General features: G+C 41.6%; 1 protein-coding gene across 2 annotated transcripts; it reads right to left on the bottom strand.

Annotated features, from left to right (window-relative positions):
- Positions 1 to 435: 435 nt before the first annotated feature.
- itga2.2 (integrin, alpha 2 (CD49B, alpha 2 subunit of VLA-2 receptor), tandem duplicate 2) lies at positions 436 to 18,347 on the bottom strand. 2 transcript variants are annotated; one of them, XM_086111829.1, is made up of 31 exons: positions 18,197 to 18,347; positions 17,731 to 17,961; positions 16,125 to 16,251; positions 15,699 to 15,808; positions 15,492 to 15,583; positions 13,835 to 13,949; positions 13,573 to 13,700; positions 13,264 to 13,412; positions 13,027 to 13,177; positions 11,856 to 12,021; positions 11,659 to 11,735; positions 11,084 to 11,222; positions 10,802 to 10,947; positions 10,561 to 10,704; positions 9,227 to 9,430; positions 9,005 to 9,135; positions 8,585 to 8,748; positions 8,337 to 8,488; positions 7,876 to 7,986; positions 7,196 to 7,281; positions 5,911 to 6,052; positions 5,729 to 5,812; positions 5,567 to 5,643; positions 5,387 to 5,470; positions 5,002 to 5,104; positions 4,792 to 4,902; positions 4,458 to 4,568; positions 4,258 to 4,371; positions 4,084 to 4,173; positions 3,886 to 4,002; positions 436 to 2,918 (listed from the first exon to the last, which is right to left on the bottom strand). In XM_086111829.1, exons 2-31 carry the CDS (start codon positions 17,768 to 17,770, stop codon positions 2,835 to 2,837), a joined length of 3,549 nt encoding a protein of 1,182 aa, XP_085967955.1. In that variant the 5' UTR covers positions 17,771 to 17,961; positions 18,197 to 18,347; the 3' UTR covers positions 436 to 2,834. The 2 variants fall into 2 exon arrangements, with proteins under 2 accessions (XP_085967955.1, XP_085967956.1); XM_086111830.1 differs by having other exon boundaries at positions 16,125 to 16,248.
- Between the last annotated feature and the right edge of the window lie 943 nt (positions 18,348 to 19,290).

Below are 19,290 nucleotides of genomic sequence, written 5' to 3'. Positions count from 1 at the left end.
ATTCTTAGTGGTTCTAGGTATAACAAACCATTATACAAATAGCACTAAATGGTTACAACCTAACAAATATATTACCTAAAGAACTCCATAGACTCATATAAAATCATGAAATGATTACCTTTGTGAAGGATCAGTCATGAACCCCCAAAGAACCTCAATGCTGGACAATGTTGCTATACAGAACCATGGAACTGCAATACATAGAACCCCCGATGAACCTTTATAATCGTAGAGGGTTATTTCAGTATTTTTTATTTTATTTTATTTTGTTATTTCAGAAGTGTGTATCAAAATGGTCAGTACCCAAGAAGCAGGTCTGGTGACGCTGGATTTAAGAAATATGACAATGATGAATATTGTATAAGACAATGATATCATACTTAAAGGATTTATTGGGATGCAAATATATATTAAATGTACCTCAGAACCATAGAATTAAGACCAAAACTGGAATTTATTCTCAACCCAAATCCACGATTATTCCACAATTAAATAAACCATAAAAAACAGTGATTAGAATTCATGTGACCTCCCTATGATGCATTATTTTTCATCAACATACAGTCAAATAAACCTCAGATCAATACAAATATTCATCAAATTTGTAAATCTGCACAGTTGTGTCTCTGAATGCTAAATGCAGGGCAACCGTATCAATATTGGTGCCATGTTTGACTTTGTCAAGTGTACATGGCATAGTGTTCCGGTGATCCAACCAGGAGGCGTGTGTGTGTGTGTGTATGAGTGTGTGATGCTCATCATCCATGTGAGCAACATTTGGCCTCCAGATGAAAAAAGCTGCAACAAGGGTTATTTGGAAGGAAACTACAAGATAATTAATGCTCGTTTTTGATTGCCACGACAGGCATTCATTTAACCACATGCTTATTAACCGCGGGTGTAGTTTGCAGCACTATTATACCCAGATTGTAAAGTAAAATGATGAACAGCTCTCAGGATAATAAGAGTGTCGTTTAACAACCACACGAGCTAACTTGTAAATGCCCCCCCCCCCCCCGACTGTGCCAATCAAATGCGGACAATTATGAGCAGGACTTTGTTGATGCCAATTCATTTATCTGGCGCTTGCTTATACAACAACAAAAAAAGAAATCGACCATTAATAAGATTCATAGCGTTCTTGAAATTAAATCCAAATTAAACCGTCTGGAAAACATTCAAAGGCATCTCACACCACAAAGTAAAAACACCCGACACTCAAAAAATTAAGACAAAATGCAATCAAAGGTCCACTAATGACGTGAATTATTTAAGATTTACATTTGGAATTGTACTATCGTGGCTGTACCTGTCATGAGTCTTCCTCTCTCTCTTTTGATTTTGTAATCATCTACGTCCACATTTACAGAACTGCAGTGTACAAACGGATTCCTTAAAATATCCACAATACAACAAAATTGTCCATCGAACCATAGATTAAAAACACACACATTCGAAGAGCATTTGAAGCCCAATTTTCTGTATCCCAAAACATCGACAGTCAAAATAGAATCAGTTTGGCAAAAGCAACCCGTACTGTACACTTTATTAAAAACCAATGAAGGCTCTTTGCGACTTTCATTTATATTTAATAAGGTAATTCAATATAATCACATAAAAGTCATAAACTGATCCACGGGGAAATGCTGAAGAAACTCAATGAGTAATTTAGATCTTGCTGCCCTCTTGTGGCAAAAGTGTGCCAGTGCAAATATGCTGCTCCCTCGTGACGAACCAGTTTTAGTTTGCTACAACCGCTCGGTTCAAATCATTTTGATTTGGTCATTTTCTCATTTGATAGTGTTGGAAGTATTGCACCGTTGCTTAGTGCCTATTAAACAAGATCCGGTTTTAAAGCCCACCAAATAAACACATAAATACAAAAAATATTACTCACAGAAACCATTCAAAGATAAAACCTTAACCATCATTTCATTTTACAGTATATACACACGATAAAAATACATACAACTGTTGAAAGAAACACGCATATTTCACGTTTCGTTCTATTTTGCTTTTTCATTACTGATTCTGGGTGGCACGGTTGTAGACTGGTTAGCACGTCTGTCTCACAGTGTAAAAGGTGCAGGGTTAGATTCCAGCCCCTTTCCTATGTGGGGTTAGCATGTTCTCCCCGTGCCTGGGTGGGTTTTCTCTGGGTACTCCGGTTTCCTCCCACATTCCCAAAACATGTATGCTAGGTTAATTGCACACTCCAAATTGTCCCTGGGAAGGAAGCAATTTCCTCCATTCCACCTCTGGAAAATGTCCTATTTTCAAGAAACCTAACATGCATTCTTTTGGCATGTAGGAGAACCTGAAAACCGGGGCAGAGATTCAAAACTAACCCTCAGGACTGGAAGGTGGATGTGCTAAACAGTAATCCACCATGCTACGCCACCACAATTCAAGTACTCCGAAAGCAAGAAAAAGCCCTGAGGATCTATTACCCATGCCAGTAGTTTAAGCACCCAGCGCACGCACCACTTACTGTGTGTGCTCAAATGAGCCTAAGTAGAAAAAAAAGAGTTCAACTACAGTATCCATGTTGATAGTGATGAGCAAGTATTTTGTCATCACCCGCGTTAAACCTGTAGAGTACAACAGAATGACCTCATTGCGTGTTTTTTTTTTCTCCCCCAGATAAACATTACGTTTGTTCAAAGGGTCAAGAAGTCTCTGAACAAATCCAACTAACTGTGCAAAAGGACCAAACAGGAACAGGGAGAGGGAGAGAGCTTCGGTTGGTCAGTGCGCTTGAGAAGTACCAGTGAGCACGCTGGATGACTAGCCAGTGGAGTAGGAAGGTGCAACTTGGTTGACGTGGTGGCAACTCACAACACGCCATCCTCGTAGGCGTGGCTCTGCGCATCGGCATCTTTTTGCAGCTTCTGGTATTTCCTTTTGAAAAATCCAAACTAGGGGGGGAAAAAATGTACACGCTGAATTCAGAGAGTTGAAGGAGCCACGTAAAAATTTGAGAATGGCCCTCAGCGTCAAGATGGGGAAAAAATGTTGATATGTCACAATCGGTGTGATGTGGTTGCTGCAAATGTTTGCATGGGTAATCTAGTGACTAATTATTCAACCTGACTGAGTGACTGACTGGCTAACTGACTAAATTACAAACTAACTAACCATGTAACTAAGCAATTAACCAAATACAAAACTGACAAATTAAACAACAAGTCGTCACCCAGACAAACGGCAAGCTTGTAGACAAACTAAACAATCTCACTAACTAACTGATGGTCTAACTAACTGACCAATCAACCTACTAACTAACTGTTTATATCTAACAAACTGAATGACAGAGTGACTGACGACTGGCTGATTGACTAAGTAATGTACTGGCTGTTTAATGAACAAATTGCCTCACTCACAGGTGTCAAACTCAAGGCCTGGGGGCCAGATGTGGCCCGCCACATCATTTTATGTGGCCCGCAAAAGCAGCTCAAACATGTCAACTTCCATGATCCTTTCTAAAATGTCTAGCAACATTTTAAATTCTCATATGCAACGAATAAAAGATATAGTCTAAGGATTTTCTTGTTACCAAACGCCTCGCGCTAGTAAGTTGCATCAACAGTTATTCTAGACTTCTTTGTATGGTTTCAGTCATAACGGCTGAAACGGGAACTAAAATGTGAAACGGGAACTAAAATGTGGCCCGCGCCATAAATGAGTTTGACACCCCTGGCCTAATTGATCAACCAACCGACCAACCAACTAACTACCTAACAAGCAACCAAATAATCCAACTACCTAACTTCCAAATCACCTAACTACTCAACCAACCAACTAACCAAACAATGCGAGTGGCAAAATTGCTATGTGAGTTACGTAACTAGCTGGAGATTTGGTGAAATATCGAGATGAGCTGACCTTCCACAGCAGAGCAACAGCCAGGCCCAGTAGCACCAGTCCACCGATCACGCTGCCAACAATCACTCCCACCGGAACGTCGCCCGTCGCTCCTGGTTTACTCACTGTGACCACCACCTGAAAAAAAATCCAGTCAAAAAGTCTTCTCGGACATGATGTCGCTCTTGAATTCATGAACATTATGCGACGTGACTTTACCGGCAGCTCTTTGAAGCGGAGAATGAATAAATCGGGGTTGGAGCTCTCGATTTCCACAGCGGAGGTCAGCTCGGTGGTCTGATAGGCCGCCTGACAAAAGGCACGTACGGCGGAGCTTTAAAATGACCGCCCGTGACGTAACGTGGTACAACATGAGGTCATTATCGCGAATACCGTAATAAATGTCCCGCTCCAAATCCTTGTTTTAACTTTCACATAGTAGTCGCTGGTGACATCAGCGTCTTTGAGGAGGCATTTGATCTGCTCGCACTTTGCACTCTGGCAATCCTGGAATTGAAACAGGCCAATACTAAGGGAGTGCAGACTAAGAGCATTCCAAGAATTAAACTCTGAAGTTCTGTGCGGTGACCGACCAGCTTCTCGATGCCTCGGAGACTCTCCTCAGTGAAGGAGGCTTGGTGGTCCTTGACGCCGATTCTCAGTGGGTCCACCAGGCCTTTGGTATCACAGCTGACAGAACCGCCCTGCGCATGGAAAACAATTAGCCACATGTTACCAATGTTTGATACAACACTTGTTTTGGATGTCAAATAACTCCACGAAGGACTAAGTGACCAGAGGTGGGATTTTCCTTAAGAGACTTTTTGGATACATTGTACGTGTTGGACTAGTTTTGAATGCAACGTACTTTTTTGACCTTCATCGGAGATATGTAAGAAGTCAAAATTGATTGATGTGATGACTCACAAGTTGCGTGTCCACACCGGTGAGGTAGAGGAGCGGGTTTCCTCCCTTGGTGCTGATTGGTAGGGAGATGGTCAGATAGAGGAGGCTGACTGGGAAGTTTCCTGTTGAAACCTTTTGAAATGAAACAAGTTCAAGTCGAGTGAGGCCGGGAAGGAGTCACGTTAGGGATGCGCGAATGGACAAGAAATATTGTAGTCGTGTTAATTGCACCTTCACAGTGAAGTTCAACTCGGGTCCGATGTCATCCAAAGTTTTCACCGTTGTTTCCGGTGCAGTGGTTGAATTTGCTACATAGAAGTTGATGTTTGACTTCCTGCAAGGAATGAAACAGTAAATGCTTTTTCTAATTGTCAAATGGACTTGCTGGACATTAAGACATGGAATTACATCATATGCGAGACAGTATGATTCAAGTCATTTCCAAAGTGGCCATCTGTCTGACTTCCTGTTCCTGACCAAGAGTACCTACCTTGTTATTCAAACAACCGATTGGACCTGACTGGTATTGGTCAATTATTTTACGGCCTAAAGATCGCGAAAACTTAAGCTTGCAGATTTCTATGAATTAAAAAAAATTCTAATAATAATAAATCACCTGGATAAAACAATTCCTGCATCGTATTGAAGAGGAATGGACACATCCACTTGGTTGTCTGCGGGAACCTGCTCTTTACTGTCACTGCAAAGCAGCAAAGAACACAACATACAAACATCGATGCATAAACAAATAAAAACCGAGCCATATTTTTACTCGGCATTATCGCCGGATGTTCACCTTTTAGCCTCAAACTTGACCTTTGCCCGATTCAGCGGATGGTTGAGGTTGTAATCGAAATTGATCTGAAATTTCATCTAGGCAGAAACGACACAAATTTGAGCAAACAAGAGCATGTGAAAGAGAAAAGAAATTTAAAAAAAAAAGTTTTCTGGCACTCACCATTTGGTCTTTTTTCAAAGCCGGGTATCCCACTTGACAAATGACAGTTTGCTCTTGTGTTGAGGTGCATTTGACTCCTTCTGTCTGTAAAAAATTCAGTCCGTAGGAGAATTGCACTGCCACATTTCTCAACTGATCATAATAATAATAATGAAAAATGCAGACAAAAAGATACTACTTACGGGAGGAAATACAGAGGAGTAGAAGAGGTTGCCCGAATATGTGACCAACACTTGCGTGTTGTAAGCATTTTCATTTTTGTTCTTCACCGTGACCTCGAATGACAGTTCCCGCTTATTGGGGCTGACCAGAAAAGGGGCTGAGCTGTAGAACAAGTCATAAACTGGTCAGAATTGGAACCGACAAACTATTTTGGGCCTTTATTGAGTTTTTAAGCAATGTTATACACCCACAAAAATACCAACATTTAAAAAGAATTCTAATAATCGCATCTTAAAAAGGTGACTGTGTTTTGCAGGTCACAAAAATGTGGATGCTTTGACTATAAATACCAACTAAACATAACATGAAATAGACAAAGCTTTGGCAGGTTGTGGCTTCAGAGGTTAAGTATTAAGCAACAGTCAGAGTTAAACATTGACACAAAACATTCTTCGACATTTACTCCGTGTGAGTTTAACCCTTTCAGGGACAGCGGCTACTACAGTGGACACCTTCTCGGGTTATCGGGTGACAGGGTGATCATTATTTGTGCGTGAAAAGGGTTAAAACGGAGACGTGTAATTGGGGTTGTGAAACTGGTCTGAGAAGATCAGTGGCGGTTCTGGATCAATTTCACTGAAATGGGGCCAGGGGTTTTGATGGGGGGGCACATTCAACGCAGGGCTAAAAAGACAGATTCGAAATTGAAATTGCAGTCATAACATTACAGTGATGAGAAAAAAACAGTATTAGGAGGGCTAAAATGTCTGCAAGCGTAACAATACGTCTGTTGAGAATATTCAAGCCAGGGGATGATATGGTACCAGCCTGCCGGGGACAAAAATTGCAAATACACTGAAGCTAGATGTTTTACATGCATATAATTATCCAAATTTTAAAAGGCAATGTCTTATATATTGATCCTGTTAAATAAAAATTAAAATAAAAAGGGAGACTAAAAAAGTTACAGACACACACGCACACACGCACACACGCGCACACACACACGCAAATAGCACTCGTGTCGTGGTAATTTCCTTCTCTGCGGACTGCTTTTCATTTTCCCGCTCATTTTTAAATGGCGCAGCGCACTAAAGGGTCCGACTAGAATGTTAAATCACGCACTTTGGTTCCACCTTTCGCGTCGGCGACTCGGCACGACTGCGTAATCTACGCTCGGAGGAGGGGCCACAGGGGGGGCCAGAATCGGTGCTACAGGGGCACTGGCCCCCGTTGCCCCCCCCCCCCAGAACCGCCACTGGAGAAGATGAACACACACCAGACTATACAATAAGTCACTCTCACCTTGACCCCTTTGTGTCCGTCGTCACACTCAGCGCCAGGTCACTGACGCACACCTCATCTGAGCCGCAGTCTTTCGTGAAGGGGATCTGAAACACGTCAAAACGCAGCCACGCGTCGTCTACTTTGTCACTCAAATATCAGATCTCTCTCATTCATACAGTGCTTCCCAACCTTTATTGAGCCAAGGCACCAAAAAATATATGTAATTAATAATAATAATCTCACTGTACACCATCAGACTAAATTTTATAAACGGAAATAAGAATGGTCTGATTATAATTTATCAACAATTTAATCTGCGGGGAAATCTGGGCCTCTTTTAAGTGAGCACAAAGCCAATATATTGTCCCATTCGGTGAATTGGTCTCAGGGCTTCGACGGAGCCTCTGCCATAGAGGTTAAAGGAAAAAGATAGAATATTTGTAGTTGATAAAGAACATTTTTGGCGACCAATTCAATAGAATTTGAGGTTTTCCTGCTCTAGTAAATACTGTACATAGCTCGGGTGAAACATTAACTTCCCGCATTGCAAAACTGAACTTGTTGCAAAAGGTGGGCACTTATATGACTCCCGCAGGTGCTTGAAGACAGTAATAATCAGGTTATGTCATCTTAAACAAGTGCCTGCAAAATAGCTATTAACTCTGGAGCCTCAAAAAAAGAAATGGACGGCAACTTACGAAGAACTCCCAGGCGGTCACAGAGAAGACGTCAAGGACCGGGTTAGCGTCGGCGTTCTGCTGTTCGATTTCCACTTTCAAACTGACTGAATTGACAAAATCGGGCGTCTCCTGATGGCAAAACAAACGCACCCGGTCATCATTTCCAAACAGCAACCCAAAAGCACAGAGACAATTGAAGTGACAGTCAGTACACTACATAACTCTGGTTGGAAATGTTGCACTTATTCCTGTGCACAAGTCTCAGGCCACCATTACACTTGCTGCCATTGAGTACAGATGTGGGTTTAGTTCCCATTTGGTGATTGAAATTTCCGTGAGTGTATTTGGATGTCTGTTTCGATTTGTGCCCCTGTGTCATCTGCCCTGAGCCCATAGTCAGCTTTGGACAGGCTCCAGCTCCCTGCGACTTTCAAAAGCATGAGCAGAACTAGAGACTCGATGAATGGATCAGCCACTACCTGTACGTAGACTTGGAAGTCTTGACACTGCATTCGAGATGAGATCTTGGCATTCTCCGAAATAAAACGCTCATTATTTTTCATGAAAAGTCCTCTCGAGGTGACACGAGAAGCCTGCAAATCAGCATCTAGCGTCAATGTGTAGGTGACATCTAGAAAAGGAGAACACACCTTAGTTTCAGTCTTTCATGTTTCGTTGGAGAGTGAATAGTGTGATCAATGTAACTGCAAAGTTACATTGGATTTACCAATGGGTCCAACTGGATTTTTGGGCCTGAAGGTCGGGCTGAAACAGAGGTTGGTGGTGAAACACGACATCTTGCGTCCACCGACGTCGCAAGATTTGCTTAAAATGTTGATCATCTCGGGTTTAAAGGAAGCACTGGCTGAGAGTTTGGCCACACCTCGGGACCTGCGGGATAATCAATAAAGCATCAGCTCCATCCATTCATCTATTTTCTGCAGAGCGTGATCTGGCTAGCTGACTTTCCAGCCTGGACTGGTCACCATTCAATTGCAAAACATAGAGAAAGAAATATTCAGACTCCCATTCACACAAAAGGACAATTTAAAATCTTTAATTAATGTGCCTAACGTTTGAAACGTGTGAGGAGCGCTTGAAAATGTTCATCTAAATCGGTTTAGACAAGTTCTTAATTTTGTCTCACCAGAGCTGGACCACTTTTCCATACGCACCCACTGAGATATCAGTGAGAGTGTCATCATTCAAGTCCTTGTAGCTATCCAGGGACCTCCCAAAAAACCTGAACTGCGGATCCATTTTGGAACCGAGTATTTTCTGGGGAAAAAAAAGAAGAAACAACCGGTCATGTATGGAATTTGCATCCATGAGTTCAAGACCACGACATCAGCAGAGAACATGTCTGTACCTGTGAGAACTGCTTGTCTAGAGCCTTCTTCCTCCCATTGTAGATATAAATGACGCCTCTTCCTTTGTCCTCTAAAGGCGCGCCGACGACGACGTCATTGTAACCGTCAAGGTCCAGGTCGGGTATTGCCGACATGGCCATCCCGAAACGGGCGTTCTCAATCGGAGGGGACCCTTTGAGGAATCCTTGCTCATTCAGGATACCCTTCAGATCGGAACATAGAAAATAACACGGATCTTTGGGCGGCTGATTAATTTTGATGTTTGGGTGATCAAGTAAGCGCCCTTCCACGGCGAGGTCATATCGGTTACTTTCAAAAGGTGTTGGCTTAAAGGGGAAAATGAGTCAAAAAAGTTCTTTGGACTATTAGCTCATTCAGTAACAGCCAATTCTGGACCAAGTCTGAAAAGACGTTTAAAAACGTCTTTGGGAGTGAATGAGTTTTTAAGTTTGATATGGACTTGTCAGACCACAGAACACTTTTCCACATGGGATTAGTCCATCTCAGATGAGCTCGGGCCCAGAGAAGCCGGCGGCATTTTTGGATGTTGTCGTTATATATAACTTGCTATGCATGGGAGTATTTGAAATTGCTGTTGATTTAGCAACAAAATGTTTTAACAGACAATGGTTATCTGAAGCGTTCCTTAACACAATATCTTGTCTTTGTCGTGCATTCAATTGAATATAACTTCAAAAGGATTTGCAAATCATTACATTCTGTTTTTAGGTTCATTTTAAACGACATCCCCAATTCAGTGGAATTGAGTTTGTCAATTATATTTATCCTGCTCATCTAAAACCACGTTACATTTCTATTTTTTTAAAACAATTTTTACATATATTGTTTCCACAATTCTATTAGCAGGTCAGTCCACATGTGTAGGTGTTATTTTTCGAAATGACTGACCAATCTAAAGTGTTGTAAATGGTTGCTTCCCTTGGATGATGCAATGTTAACGGTTGAGCAAACCATTTTGGGATCCTCCTCAAAAGTGATGATTGTGGAGGTACAAGGATTCCGTCCAAAGCCAGCCAAATATATTACGATGTATACATAATATAATACCATAATATATACGGTAGTTTCATTTTATTTGTATTAAATAATTGGTTATTATTTATTGTAAAAAAAAATAGTAAAAAAGTATTTGAAACACACAGAATTTTATGGACATTTTAACTTCACATTTTTAAAAAAAAATCTTATCTACAAATAACCTGGTCCATTCGTTCATTTAAAAAATCAAATTAGGACGCAAAAGTTAGCTCCAACAGCTCCTGAAGAGGGTAAACATAATTGAGTAGCAAATGGATAAACGGCTGATCGTTACCCTGGTGACGGTGAAGAGGTAAACACGGCCTTGCTCTCTCTTCTGTTCGCTCATAAACATGGGCGCGCCAACCAGCAGCAGGTCCGTCACCCCGTCTTTGTCCACATCCAGCGAACACAGGACGCCACCAAAATAAGCTCCAATCTAGAATGCAAAAAAAAAAAAAAAAAAAAAGCCACTCACTGACATTTGACTTCAAATCGATCCGCATCATTGTGTGGAATCTGGTTGGGTGTCCTACCTGCTTTCCTCTTTCCGAATCGATGATCGTGAATTGCTTCTGGGCGTTGAAGCTGTAGACGATTACTTGTCCGGAGTGGTTGGAGCGAGGCGCACCGGCCACAAAATATTCTGTGGTGCCATCACTCAGCATGCAGACAGAGTAACCTGCAAAACGGCAGACAAAAAACCCCCCCAAAGCCATCAAATACTTATGTTGAACCCTTTGAGGGACAGCGGTTACTTACTCCAGTGGACAGTTTATCATGTTATCGGGTTTCAGGGTGTATGAAAGGGTTCATACCCAGTAAGGAGCTGTGGTTTCGATCTTGAAGTGTTCCCTCAAAGACGGAGACAGGAAGAACATCCACTTTTGAGCCCGTTTGGTGGACGACAGTCCCAGCCCAACCATAGGCACCCACTGCTCCCAGCATCAGCATGTCCTTTAACGGCAAATTCACCAAAGAGGTTTTAAACTTTTTTTTTTTTTACACACACAAATACATATTGTGATGGTACAGTATAATGAGGATTCATTTCACTGTAACTCTGAATTGTATGGATTTGATTGTTGATTAATTGGGTCTTGAAGCCGCAGCGGCAAAATGGAGTGCATTGAAATCAACAGAGGTTGAATCACTCTCAACTAATGGTTTGAATGACTTGGGACATTTTGGAGTCGACTATAATGAAAAATTGCAACCGTACTTCACAGACTATAAAAAAAATCACAAGGTCTCATAATTTTGACTTGCGGTTGGTTCAACTACAGAGCATGACACAATGACTGCTGCTGAAGTAAGTAAAAAAGTCAAGAGTAAAAAATATTATTTTCCATGTGCTGGGATGATTGTTGTTTGAATGAAAGTATCGATGTACCTTTTTGCTGGAGTAGTGAGCGCTGAAGCCCACCTGCGACATCTCCATCTTGAAATTGTCACCTCCCTTTCCTGTGCCTTTAGTGAACACAAATAGGAAGGAATGAATGGAAGAGCAAACATGTGGAGACGTGCCTTGGATGAGAATCCACCGTGACGTGCTGAGGAAAAAAATAACACGTAAGAAATAATCCGCACCTTCGATGTTGAAGATGCGGCTGCCCAGCGTTCCGGCGATGTTGGACAGGGCCGCTTCTTCCGACACGTTAAAAAAGTAATTTTCCGTGGGCGTGCTGGCGATGGATTTGATTTCTTTGATGAGGTTTTCGGTGTCGATGTTGTTTCTGGTGTAGTAGCCCAACACCTATGGAGGAACGGGAGCAAATAGTTCTGTGTGTGAGCAAGACACAAATTGAAAAGCCTGTTGACTGTCACAAGGAGAGAAAAAAAAAAGACAAAAAAACAAGAGCGGAAGCTTACACGTATGGAACAAAAGTGAATCACATCATCCATGTATACGGCACTGTAATATTTCATTGCTGTCGAGGGGAACTTTGCAGTTCTAAAAATGGTCAATTCCATTTTTTTCACAAACTGACACGATGTCCTCTTGTCTTTTATTTCCCATTTTAAAGTGTTTGAGGTCCCCCCCACCAACCCCTTGGGCATTTTAGCTGTTCAAGAAGTGTAAAACTCCGCCTTTTGCTCTCTCCGAAGGAGCTGTGCAGCATTAAGTCACCTCAACATTGAAAGTCAAGATGTTTTTTAGACCATAACAAGGGAATTAAGTTTGGTTAGATTCATCTGAGTCGAGCCGTTTTGTTAAAAAAAAAAGATTGCTATAATGCTTCGGTGCAGAAGGAACTGGTAAGCCACAAGGATTCATCTGCATGCAGATTACAAGTGATGCCAGTAACGTGTTACAAAGTAGCGCATTACTTCTAATTATTCACATTTTTGGGATCACCTACGGAGCTTAAATAATAATACGTCAAAAACAGATCAGGGGTTGTGCGCTATCAAATTCACACCAGGTTTTGTGACTGCGTGAGGTCCCTCAATGAAATGGTTATTTTATCAACAATGTATATTACAAATGCTGAGTTTTGCCATTAAAATATTAATGTTTAAATATGTCAAGTAAAAAAAAAAATAATAATATCAATTAAAAAAAAATACAAATTGGAATCTTGGAATAAATATACAAAACTGAACTAGGGCCCACAGGACTGAATTCGACTTGAATACTGAATGTAATAAGGGTTGTTTATGTGACCTGGAAGTTTGGTAACAAGCGTTAGTCAAGATGCAGGACGTTCGTCTGGTTATACCGTCGGGTGGAAACACGGCGTGGTTGGTCAACACTCACAGCAATACCGAAGCGTGTGATTCCTTGCTTTTCACATTCACTGATGACTGTATCTCTGAAGGCTTGGTCATGGGACTCGCCATCAGTGACGACCACCATTACCTTGGAAGCGCTCGGTCGAGCACCGTAGATCGGATTAAAACCCCACTGGCTTCAAGAGCAAAGACACACACGCGGTAGAACCATTTCACATAGCGCGTATGTGCACAGAAGAACGTCACGCTGCGAAACACCCACCTGGCGTACTGGATGGCATGGAACGTATTGGTTAAGGAACCTTGCATTTGTGTGAGTTTGGATGCGGCATTCAGCACCTGCTCTTTGGTTCGGTACTGGTTCAGCGTGAATTCGATCTTGGGATCGACGGCATACTGAATGACGCTGACCTGGCCACACAGTGGGATGAGATGATTGACAGCTGATCATTTTATCAGGTTACGGGGTGCATGAAAGGGTTAAACTGAGGAGGAAGGAATCTATCGAGCGCAACACAGTAACTATAGCAATGGCGTGTACGACGGGAGGGCCAAAGACGGCGGGCGTCACCTGGGTGTTTTGGGGTCCGATTTCGAGAGACGGTAAGAGTTTCTCAATGAACTCCCTCATTGGAGCCCAGGGGTAGATGCTGTTGGAGCCGTCCAGTACGATGACAATGTCCATCGGCCCTCCGCAAGCTGGAGAGGAGGCGGACACAAATTCTAAAGCAAGCAGCCTCGCGCAACTGAGATCGATGATGATTAGACGGTATTCATATGCAGTATCACAAGTGGAGTTGTATGGTTGATCAAATATTTTTAGGGGCTCTCACTCTGGATGGCAGGAGCGAAGGCAGGTTGAGGCTGAAAGAGCGGGCTCAGTTTTGAGCAGATTCCAGGGTAGAAGTTTTGATCGCCACACTTCTGTGCCCAAAGGGGACCGCACATCTGCATGGCAAGACAAGATGGAAGACAAGTTGAACATATCTGTAAAGTTCTGAAAACATACTGTAACTTCTTGGACTGTAACTTGTTGTTGAGCTGTAGGTGGCAAGTATGAAACGATTCACATAAATATGCTTCCCGTCCCACTGTGGACGTCGTCAAAGTTATTTTAGAACTTATTACATACAGTCAGGTTTTCTTACGTTCACTCCATCTTACTAACAGGCAACTAGGTTTCTCATCTGCAGTGTGACTGCCGTGGCAAATATTTTGACCATTTACACATTTCGCCGGGCTTCGTATCGGACAAAAAAATATTCCAAGAAAAAATATACACTTAACAAAAAAAATTTTTTTTAAATCTGCGGGTGCCGAACCTGAAGTATGCGGTGGTCCATTGTACGTACACTACAGTTCAAAACTTTCGGGATCAAATAGAAATGCACTTCTTTTTGAAAGAGGATCAAGCTCTGTTACCACCAAATCAATATCTCAACTTTAAACTATCTTTAATTAATTTCCTTTATCTTCATTGAAAATAAACTGCGTTTTCATGGAAAATGTGATGAAAATATGTTATATCATACACAAATTAATTAAACATTCAGCATGGAAGTATAACCCTAATTTCTGTGTGCTGTGAATCTAGGTGAGTTTTTGAAGTGAACCACTAAATGAATTCCGTTGCACCTATGAGGGAAAAATGTAGGAGACTGGACTGTCCCAGAATTGTTTATGTTATTTTTTCCTTTATTGTGTGTTCACAAACCCCCAGAATTTATTTTGTGATTTCCTAGCTTGATTTTCTATTCTGGTGGACTCTTTTCGATTTTCTTCGTGTCATTGAAGTTATCGTTAATTTACGTTTTTTGGAGGCGGTCCTTGAACGCCTCTCGAGTTGAATGACAGAAGAGAAGGCACGTGCCTGTATTTGTTGAGACTGTGAAAAGCATTAATAAATTAGACGTTTTCAAAACCAACACCACAGCTCTCCTTTTTCGGAGCTGCAACAAAAATGAAAATTATATTTTTGTCAACACTGACGCAAAGAACCAAACGCTACAGTAAATATTGTTACCACTATACACTGTTGCTTGCTCATAAAGGGCCCAACTATCTCACGCAGAGGGTAAGCTATTTTTTCCCCCCCACATCCGCCTCTCGCCCACTTCCTTTGTGGTGTCCAGAAGATAATCAGACACCAAAAACTTTTTTTTTTAATCACCTAGTTCAGTCTCCTTCCTGTCCCTCTTTTTGCTTCCGCACTCCAAACACACCATTACTACTTCTTTTGTAAATGGACCTCCTTAATAATATTGCGAATCGATAGAAATCCGTGATATTGATTCTCTTCCCACATTCAAAACTCATCTCAAAACCCACTTATTTAAAATTGCATACTCAGTTTAAACTCATCTCTTCTTTTATTAGTTGAATTTTATCTGTGATTTTATTGTTCTTGTTTGATTGTAAGGTGTCCTTGAGTGTTTTGAAAGGCGCTTATAAATAAAATGTATTATTATTAAAGACAAGACGGATGCGTACCATCAGACCGTTGACTGCAGGCATGCGAGTCAGGGTCATGCCCAGAGACATGTTGACGTTGACGTTGGTCACGTCTGGAATATTCATGGAATCTGCGGGGATATTTGCAAAGCGGCTTTTAGGATGAAGTGCGTTTTTATTCGGTAGCAATGGTTCAAGTAGCAAGAGGTGAGGCTCAAAGGTGGAAAGCCAAAAGCCACGCCTCACCTTCAAGGTCGAGCTTGTCGCATCTTGTTCTGGACCCTGACACCGGACACTTGTACAAATCCCCCTTCCTGTTTTGAGGATAACCACTCCAAGGAGCACCAACCAGAAGCCTATACAGACAATAATATTTAGATCTTTCTTGCTTGACGCAGTGTTTTGGACAGATGGATTTACTTTGCTTACTTTGTCCAAAAAAAGTGGAGTAAAGTGCATTTGTGTCAGCTTTCTCAGACGCTAAACACTCAAAGCTCGGTTAAATCAAACAGGACACTCCTCCAGATGATGAATCAGTGTGTGCTGAGGACTAATCGTACACTTACTGGACTAAATAAATCCTCAACATTCCCAAGTACAACATATTCAGGAACGTCTGAAAGCATGAGGAAGTCGTGACGGCTGAAGGAAAACCTGTGAATGAATTGTTACCATTTGCCCTCATGGTTGGCGGCCTGTTGGACCGTGTAGCCAAACGCTTCGATCGGCGGCCCGCTGAAAATCTTAGCCCCCGCAGTGCCCACGTTGAAAGAGTGTGAGAGGCCGATTCTGTCAGCTGCTGGAAGTCACACATGAATAAACGAGGCATTAATCATCGTAATATTAACTTTTTCATGCACAAATAATGATCATCTGAAACCTCGGCCTTGTGATACTTTTACTGGATAAATGGTAGGCATACTTAAGTGTTGCTTAACGCGCTGTGCTTTTGTCTCATGAAGGGATTGAAATTGAAATTTGCTTTTAATCTGATTCATCAATTCATCCCCAAAAAAATACTGACAAAATAACTAGTTTCAGCCCTAGTTGGTATCATGAACCGAGAATAGTGGTGAGCATGTCTGCCTCACAGCGTTGTGATTTTGGGTTCGAAACCGGGTTCCGGTCATGGATTTTGTCCGGGTATTCTGACTTTCTCCCACATTTCAAAAACATGTGTCAGTAGTGACCAAGACGATGCCCGCGGGGGACCCCCAAGGACCACATGAATAGCCCGTGGGACTCTCCTAAAAGTAATTCAGCATTGACGAAACATTGTGATTTTCTAGGAATGTTGTCAAAGTGATCGTAAAAATCGGTGAGGATGTACAGAGATAACATGTTGTATTTATCCAACAGCACTGCAATTTATCCATTTTGTATTTATATTGCGCTTAATTGAACGGTGTTTGTTTGTTTTTTCTTCTTCTTTCTGCCTACATTCTTGCTTCTGGAGGCTGTAAATTTCCCCAGTGTGGGACAAATAAAGGATATCTTATCTTATTTGGATATTTTCCTTTTTCCTAATTATTGTACAAAATTGTTAACATCACCAGACTCTGCATAAATGAAAAACATAACACTATCGATAATTTGAGTACCGGGTACACTTTATTTTATCATTATTATATCAGAAATATGTATCAAACTGGTAGCCCTTTGCATTAATCGGTGCCCATGAAGCAACTCTATCGAAAATGAATGAAAGAATATATTTTGCGAATGATTTAAAGAAAATCCTCTTAAATTGAGACGTAAAAACATGTCCCAGCCTCAAATAAAGGAGTTCTTTGGGGGCTTAATCACAAGCAGTCAGCTTTGACTCATGGTGGCAAAAAGCTTGGCAACAAATGTGAGGTCCTACTGCATATTGTGTTTTCACATAGGAGCGAAATTGCACATCTCGCAGCGAAGTGCATCCATGTGAACTTGCGCCCTGAGGACAGGGAATCTATAACAGCCAAACAGGTCCACACAGGCACAAGAGTTGAAGAATGTGAACGTTCACCAGCACAACCACGCCCGTTTTACCTCTGACACCCAACTTTTTTTAAATCACATTTTATTTGCTACACGAATGCTATTTCTACTATTTCTTAGAGCTGACGCATAATCGGAATGCGATTCGTTATAATTGCTAGTTACTCGTCTTTCAATCTGCTGCAGCCCAATTATGGGGGGGAAAAAACAGCAACAAGGGAATTCTGACAGAGAGACTTCGGAGCATGCGGCATGGCAGTAAAAACAAGTTCAATGGTCGAAAACGTTCAATACTCACTCATGACAATCAACGCAAAGCAGACGACGAGGTACTCCATGGTCAACTTTTATTCCATGTGACTGAAGCGCTTTAACGAAGTCGCAGCTGAGGCTCCGCTCAGCGATCTTGAACCAGGCACTGACGCACGTTTCCAAAGCAAGGATTTGCGCTTCTTCTTCCTGGCTGTCCGTGTGCGTACGTTTGTGTCTGTGGTAATTTTGACTCAGCTGTGAGTGCGCCCCCTGACACCTGGACGTGGGGGGGAAAGGAAGCTAGTTAGGAAGAAAAAAAAAACTACAACTAAATTTTATGCATGTTATAACTATAGACAACTGTAAATGTTCTATGCCTACAAAAAATAATAGTTGGTATAAAGAACCCTACCCCCCCCAAAAAAAAAATATATATATACAGTATATATACCGCCCCCGAATATTTGGTTGACAGTACATATTGTCGGTGTTATTCAGCAAAGACAAAACACCTTTGAGGTCAGCGTAACGACGAGTCTTGAACGCAAACAGGCCAAGGACTTCTTTGTCTTTTCTATTTACGAAAGAACAAAATTATACAAAAAAAGGGGTCTCTTTGTTTGTTTGGTCAAAAAAACAACAACTATTGCTTCTGGCTTGAGCTTGACCTCATCTACCTCTCATGTCCGCCTCGCTCCTCCTCCTCCACATTGTTGCCAGTCACGTGACGTCATAACAAATAGTTCCATCAACGAAATATTGGAATTGTACTACAGTATATTTTAAACAAATGGAATCTAACATGTGCGTAAAATTATAATGTCAATTACTTCAACTCGGTTATGAAATATGCCAATTCAACGTATGAAGACGACACGGCAAATGGAACACGCCACAAAAATCTATAAAAGGCAATTAGAATATTTCAATTGGAAGGTGGCAACTCTCTCAGTGGCTACTTGTATTGCATAATCATGTTTGCAAACGTCAGATTTTGCACATCGAATGCATCATCCGAGGAAGACTTTTCAGAGTTGCTGCATTTCCTTCTGTCGTCTTCTGGATGTAGCAACCCTGATGACATCATCAAAACGAGGACATTATGGGAGTTTTAACAATAAAGTCTTTGTGGTAAACTGAGCATGTGGAATTTGAAAAATGTGGGCTCTTAAAGGAAAATTAGTTGCTTGTTGATAGGTACGTTTGAACTTGACAGCAAAATGAGATGGCTTCATTTGGAAAGGGACTAAAAAGACAGCAATATGCATTAATTTTTGGATCACCAATTATGTTTTTTTTTTTTGCGTGCAAGAGGATATAGTGTGTGAAGTTAGTTAGCAGCCTGTCTCAGACAAGTGTCGGGGGAGGCAGAGAGCGCACGCAGACAAACAAAACTTCAGTTAATGATTCAGCCCAAGTCATGAAGCCCCGTTGAGAAGTCATATACAAGCGCCTCCTCTGTTTGTACACTATGAATGGAGTATAAACTATGTGGTTAACTACTCAGACATGCTAAGTCACCTCAGATCATTTATTATCTTTTGAGGTAGTGGTCCATTCTGCCCCATACAGTCCACTGTACAACATTGGACTGATTTAAGGTCAG

Source organism: Hippocampus guttulatus, chromosome 5 (genome assembly GCF_054856545.1).
Source record: "Hippocampus guttulatus isolate MCC_2025c chromosome 5, RoL_Hgut_1.0, whole genome shotgun sequence".
NCBI lineage: Eukaryota > Metazoa > Chordata > Actinopteri > Syngnathiformes > Syngnathidae > Hippocampus > Hippocampus guttulatus.
The sequence above is the reverse complement of the archived record's forward strand: the minus strand, read 5'-3'. Positions and strand labels throughout refer to the sequence as shown.

What these genes read in the sequence shown, in the direction of transcription:
- itga2.2 (XM_086111829.1), bottom strand. Translation starts at nt 17,770, where the DNA reads ATGGAGTACCTCGTCGTCTGCTTTGCGTTGATTGTCATGA. An exon ending in GCCAACCATGAGGGCAAATG is followed by an intron (nt 15,809 to 16,124) that starts GTAACAATTCAT and finishes TTGTCTGTATAG; the next exon opens with GCTTCTGGTTGGTGCTCCTT. An exon ending in GGAGCGGGACATTTATTACG is followed by an intron (nt 4,174 to 4,257) that starts GTATTCGCGATA and finishes GCCTTTTGTCAG; the next exon opens with GCGGCCTATCAGACCACCGA.